Genomic DNA, 6,100 nt, shown 5'->3' with positions numbered 1-6,100 from the left:
AACACTGTCATGGCCTTTAACTCTTCTGTCAGGTCTGTTATTTAAACCGGGGTCAAGTGCCCTCTGAGAGTTATCTCCCTCTAGCATATTAGAGGTGTTTAGAAAAATGAGTGCTTTATTGGCCAATTCATGCCTATAGCTGCTCAACTGTTATAACTGTCTCTGTAATTAGACTTGTTTAGTTAAGTTGCAAATATTTCCTTTATTTCCTGCAAACCCTCTTTAGGCCAAATGATACATTTGACACAAACTCTCTCCTATCCTCTTTCAGAGTGTCTGTTTAAGGAGGAACAGCGTCATGGCCTTGGGCTAATGACGCACTGAGCATAGAGGAGTCCTTCCTCTGCAGCATCCTGAGGGTTCAGCTGAAGTTATGATGATCCTTACTACTCTGAGTAACTTGTGTTCATAAAAGAAAATACAGACAGAACCAAGCTCTTAAATTACAGACTGTGACTGCAGAAAAAAAACAAGGGAAACAAAACTTCATACATCAAGCTTGTGTTGATTTAATAAGCTGTAATGTGAAGCTCACAAGAGCTTCATAGTTGCATTAAAGAGAAATAAATAGCCTATGAACCAATATAGTAAAAAACAAATCACAGCAGAGAAGAATCAATGAGGCGTGCATTCACGATTATAGCCACAGCATATTTTCAAAGCCAGTTATTCACGTCAAAACTTTTAAAAAGCAGCTTCAAGGGGCCATTTAAAAAGGCACATCCTACAGCTATCTAAAACAAACTAAGTGGTCCATGAAGTAACATTTACAGCAGCCAGTTATTTTATTAAATATACAATTTCATAAAAATGTGAATGTATAAGCTGTGAGTTGAGTGCCATCCAGTGGTGGCTGAATAAATTACAACAGGAATAAAACTTCTAGGTTAGAAAGTGTGCATTAATCTATGGTTTATAAGTTGTGTGTTATTTACAGGCAGTTTATTAAAAAATATTCTTCTTAATATACAAATAGGGTAACTCTAGCTACATTAGATTAAAACCCTGAATCACATTTTACATTGATAATCTGAGATGTTTACACTGTGACCAAACAGACAGCCAGAATAAGAAATAAAACACCTGAATACATAATTGTTCGGCATTGAGGATATTGCTGAGAGTTCCTGAGTTAGTCCAAGCACCCAGTGCCTGAAGCCTGTGTTGCTGTGTACAGCGTGTAAAAAAAGATTAGCAATGCAGAAGTGACAGATAAAGTTCAGAGGTTGCTCTATGCTGAGAACAAGCTATAAATTACAAGTCATTGAAAAAAGAAACAGGACAGAGGAATTATTAAAAGTTGTGCAAGGAATAACTTTCAGCCTTACAGTAAAAATGTTCTTTTTTTGGCCAAAGTTTAACTCTGACACAGCAGAGACCTGAAACAGCATGGCTCAGTTGAAGGCGCTTCTATTGCTCTTTCCATCTTCATCCCACACATCCCGGACGGTCTAACCCTTCACAGCCCCCCACGGCTGCAGGGTGGCCTGAGGCAGAATGAACTGTGGAGACGGCTGGGGTAGGATGTAGTAGCCAAATACCTGCTGGGGAGGTGGTGGCGCTGGAGGCACACACACTGTGTTCAAAAACACCGGAGTACCTTTCTTGTACTGAGGCCAGACTGGTGCAGGGTGGTAGAAGTACTGCTGGCTAGCAGGGAGCTGAACAGAGAGAGATTGGAAGGAGTACAAGAGATTAAGAAGGGGTGGTGGAGAGTTTCCAGCATGGGTGTAAAAAACACTTTGTCTTTATGGGAGGAATCAATGGTACTTTCCTTTCTAGAACATGCAACACTGAAATGTTATCACAGTGTCAACACAACCCATAAAAAGACCAAGGTCAACACTCCACAACTGTCTCTCTGAGCTTTCAGACCACCCTACCCTCTCTGCAGACCACGTGTCCCTATTTAGCAGAAATCTATAGGAGCTGGTCACAAATATTAACTTTCATTGTTTTCAAAAGGCTCAGAGTAATCCCAAAACAGCTGGGAACTTTAGTTTATAGCAAAAATGAACCAAACACAATCAGAATTGTTGTGGCCTGTTTTCAGCTGCGGATTACTTCCTAACAATTGGGCACACGCTGCAAAAATACAACACGTATTTTGTTTTCTAGCAGTATCTGCAGTAGGATGGTGTATGTGGGAGTACAGTGCCCATGTTCAGGATCATTTACTGCATCAGTGTGCCTTATTAATGTGTTTTTGGTCATTTCTGGACAACAATAGAGCTCTATGGCATGGAGGAATAAGCTTGCTAAACAAGCATTGTATGCTTGTTGAGAATTCTTGACAGAGAGACAAATGTAGAATATAATTGGCTTTATCCTTTCATTGTGAAAAAGTATTTACCATATTTCGGACGTATTTGATCTTGTTTGGTCCATCCCCGTGTGGTTTCCGAATCCTGGGTACCATCGCTATGGTGTATGTGTCACCTTCTGCCGCCTCTTTCTTCTTGATGACTTCTTTCTCTTGCTTTCCTTCTGTCTCGCCTTCTTTCGCCTCCTCCTCTGTGTCGCTGGACGCAGTGGAGCCACAATCTGAAGAGGTAGCAGAGTGGTAATCTGACGTGTCCAGGTTTATTGAGGCCACTGAGGAGTCATCCTGTTCTCCCTTCACACCCTCCTCCACGCATCCATCCTCCTCGTCAAACGAGGCTATTTTGAAGGGCCTGCTGTTTTCTCCAGATCTGCGAAGACACGGTGTTTCATTTTAAACCAAACAATGACACAGTTTGTTTCTAATTTCACTGCCACACATATTCCTACTCCTCACTCTCCACATTTTCATTCATCCTGTCCCAGAAAGCTAGACTGAGAGATCTCTTTGTTGCGAAAGTGCGTCTGTCTCTTTCATTCTTTGCCTCCGACTCAGCAGGCCAGCCGGTGACTCACCTTGCGCACACCTCCAGTGGGTCGATCCACAGGGTGAGCTCAGGCGGAAGGCCAAGCTCACTTGCTGTGAGCTTACTCTGCTCACATGCCTTGAAGACCTCTTCATCACAGGGTACACCATTACTTATCCGGATACATCTGTGAAGGGAAAACACTGAAGTTAGCGTTTTATAGCTGGAATCTTTTGCTCTTTAATGCAGCAGCATCAGACAAAGAAAATACATTTTTTAAGTGAAAATTATGTACCTGTATGCCTGGCCTTTGCTGGGGCAGTCAGGGTACCAGTGCTTATCATATCTCTCACATAAAAGTTTCTGTAGCTCCTCAGCAAACAGTTCTGCTTTGGCTTCATCAAGTTTGCCGCGTGCTACTGCCAGCCGTTTGAGGAAGTTGACCCCAGCTCTCACCTCTCTTTTCATGGTGTCTGTAAAAAGAGAAGATTTGGAAATATAAACACTTGAGGACTTTTGCAATTGGTCTTTCTGTGTAATCACATAACACACACTTATTTTTCCAGTGAAGTGGTTTGAGATTTTGGTAACAGACTTTGGCTTCCCTTCAGTCAGTTGTGGAGGAGCAGGAACTTCAGTTGTAGTGATAACAGCACTTCCCTGTGCAGTTGCCCCTGAGCCTTCTATTTTTATAACCTTCAGGGGAGCTGTGTATATAGTGCACCAGACATTTTACAGCTATGGGGCATGGCTCCGTGTTGACAAAAGGCCAAAGCTTGTATTCAGGTAAATAAGATGCAAACTAGCCCTTGGATGTCGACAGGTAAGTATTTCGAAATGCAAATCAGTGATCTCACTGTGCTGTTTATCCTCTGGTAGCGTGTCTGTTTGGGTAGGGCACCAATGTCAGCCTGACCAGAGAGAAGAGCTTGTTCAATACAGGCCAAGGCAATTCAAACTTTTAACACTCAGCATGCCAACATTCTGCTGATGACCCTGATGAGAGAGCCGTGCCTTGAACTTTGAGGCTCAACAGTGATTTGTTATTGTGGATTAGCCTCTGTAATGTGTTGGAGAGAAAATTGTTATTGTCTGGGCAGACATAGCCACAACCTCCTCTTTAAGAGATGTGGCAAGGCTGTGACACAGCATGAACAAGTAGAAGTACCTTCAAATCCCTGACAAATATGTTTTCTATTAATATAACTATGAGGGGATCCAGGTTCGGTACTTTGTCTGATACACAGACATGTACACACGTTTTCTGGTCAGATATCCGTTTTTAAGATTTCTGCTGCGACTGTACGGAATGTTAAAAGTCCTCCAAACATTAAGTTAAGATTTCAAATAAACAAGGTGTTTCAGCACGGAGTCAAAGTGGTATGGGTTTGCAGGATATAACATTTAAAAAGTGATATTGCCTCTCTTGTCTCGGGCTTTGATAGTCACTTTTACTTACGCCATTTACTTCTAAAGTTCACCTGATATGAATCATAATTGGATGATTTTAAGGCAACCAAATGTAGTGAGTGGATGTTGTTTTGACTGTGAACTAAGGCAGGCCATCTCACCATTATATTTATATACATTATATAACTGATCAACATTTGCTCAATAGTATCAGAAAACAACAATTTCAAGTTATTGCAGCCAACCATTTACTATTCAGTGTTCAGAATGACTGACAGGGTTATAATAATAAAGAAATAGTCTTGATCAGGTAATCAAGCAGTAATCAGCTCTGACTCATGGATTAAGAGATGCTGGTTCAGGAATCAGAGTTATCAAAAGTAAATATGTCATATTGTTAGACTATTTGTTCTGATTATCACAACTATTTTTATTTACCCAAAATGTGTTCCCACATATGATTACTACATGTTTACTTTATAGTGAGAAATGTTTCTACATAGTAATGATGTTTGTTTTCTCTGATTACTTCACCTTTAAGTGTCTCTTCTTTAATCTAATCAGAGGGTTCAGTGATGGCCTCAAAAAGCTACCACCAAATCTGTACTTCTCAATCTGCACACTATGTTTACTGAACAGTGACCTACTGCCATTATCCTACACTGTTGATAATGTTTGGATTTTACGTGTGCAGACAGACAACAGCTTGACCTGTTTGCAGACTCAGAATAGTCCCAGCTGCTAAAACTAGAACACAAACTATGACACTGTGTATTTAGGCGCATTGAGGAAGGACAACCATGTCGTTTCTTTGGCGTGTCACTGTACAGGTTGTTGTTGTTGTTGTTGAACGTATCATACCTTTACATGTGTTTACCAAACTAGGTTAAACAGTCTGACACCTATAATAACAACCAGTGTCATCGGGTCTGAAAAAGGCTTGAAAATGTGATTGACAGTCGACCACGTGAAGATTTTGATCCACTTGAGGACTTGGTTTCGTCGATATTCACCATGGGGAACAACGAAACTTGTTTTCGCGTCTGAGTGTAACAAAGGAGACACAACAAAGCAGCAACGACTCAACTGTGTGTGACCCAAGGAAAGGACACGTGTTGGTGTGAAGCTGGTCATAAATAGTCAATCAATTTTAACCATAAAACAAAACACAACTGATGAAAGGACAGCTGAGTTTAGTCCCCTCTTTTGTCTCTTTCTCTGTTTGCTTAGTTAGAGGAAACCACACTCATACTGGAAATAACGCGTTTGGGTTAAGTGACAGCGCGGAAACCCCCCAGTGGAAATAAGTTGGAACAAGTTTTCTGTACAATTTCGAGAAAGAAAGATTTCACTTTCTTTATTATAAGGTAATTTAGTGTTATTAATTGGAATGTGAGCTTTAAAGCTCATGGTTATACAGGGTTCTAGGCATGTTTTTTTCTAGAAAAAGTTTCCGCACAAGATTATAAACCCTCTTAATTAGTCAGTGAAATAACATTAACCTAAATCATTAAACATGAAAGTCAGTAAAGTACTCCAAAAAAAAAGGATAACAAAACGAGCAGTAGTAATATTTCTACCAGAAGTTTACGCATTCACTAGAATAAACCAAATTTAAAAAAATAAAGATATACAAAATAAAAATAAAAGAAGAACAACAAAACGTTACTCACGATTAGAATATAAACGCGTTTCTTCGGTGACCGTCCTCGGCTCGTTGTGTCTCCTCTCGTGGCTTTGTGCGTGCCTGTCTGCGCTGATGTGTTAGACTTATTATGGTCAGCACATGTTGCTTCCTTGTTCTCTGTTCAGTTCTCGGGGCTGCAGCAACAGAGACGTAA

General features: G+C 40.6%; 1 protein-coding gene across 1 annotated transcript; it reads right to left on the bottom strand.

Moving 5' to 3' along the window:
* Positions 1-485: 485 nt before the first annotated feature.
* On the bottom strand, positions 486-6,094 carry si:dkey-79d12.5 (maternal B9.15 protein). The gene is made up of 5 exons (XM_034697611.1): positions 5,933-6,094; positions 3,145-3,322; positions 2,899-3,036; positions 2,354-2,693; positions 486-1,661 (listed from the first exon to the last, which is right to left on the bottom strand). Exons 2-5 carry the CDS (start codon positions 3,315-3,317, stop codon positions 1,452-1,454), a joined length of 861 nt encoding a protein of 286 aa, XP_034553502.1. The 5' UTR covers positions 3,318-3,322; positions 5,933-6,094; the 3' UTR covers positions 486-1,451.
* Between the last annotated feature and the right edge of the window lie 6 nt (positions 6,095-6,100).

The sequence above is a fragment of the Notolabrus celidotus genome, chromosome 12 (genome assembly GCF_009762535.1).
Source record: "Notolabrus celidotus isolate fNotCel1 chromosome 12, fNotCel1.pri, whole genome shotgun sequence".
Lineage (NCBI taxonomy): Eukaryota > Metazoa > Chordata > Actinopteri > Labriformes > Labridae > Notolabrus > Notolabrus celidotus.
This window is presented reverse-complemented; position numbering and strand designations above follow the sequence as displayed.

Excerpts from the sequence above, each read along its gene's own strand:
- si:dkey-79d12.5 (XM_034697611.1), bottom strand. The coding sequence starts at position 3,317 with ATGAAAAGAGAGGTGAGAGCTGGGGTCAACTTCCTCAAACGGCTGGCA. Across the intron at positions 3,037-3,144 it reads AGCAAAGGCCAGGCATACAG|ATGTATCCGGATAAGTAATG; the intron begins GTACATAATTTT and ends TTCCCTTCACAG. Across the intron at positions 1,662-2,353 it reads TCAAATACGTCCGAAATATG|CTCCCTGCTAGCCAGCAGTA; the intron begins GTAAATACTTTT and ends CTCTCTGTTCAG.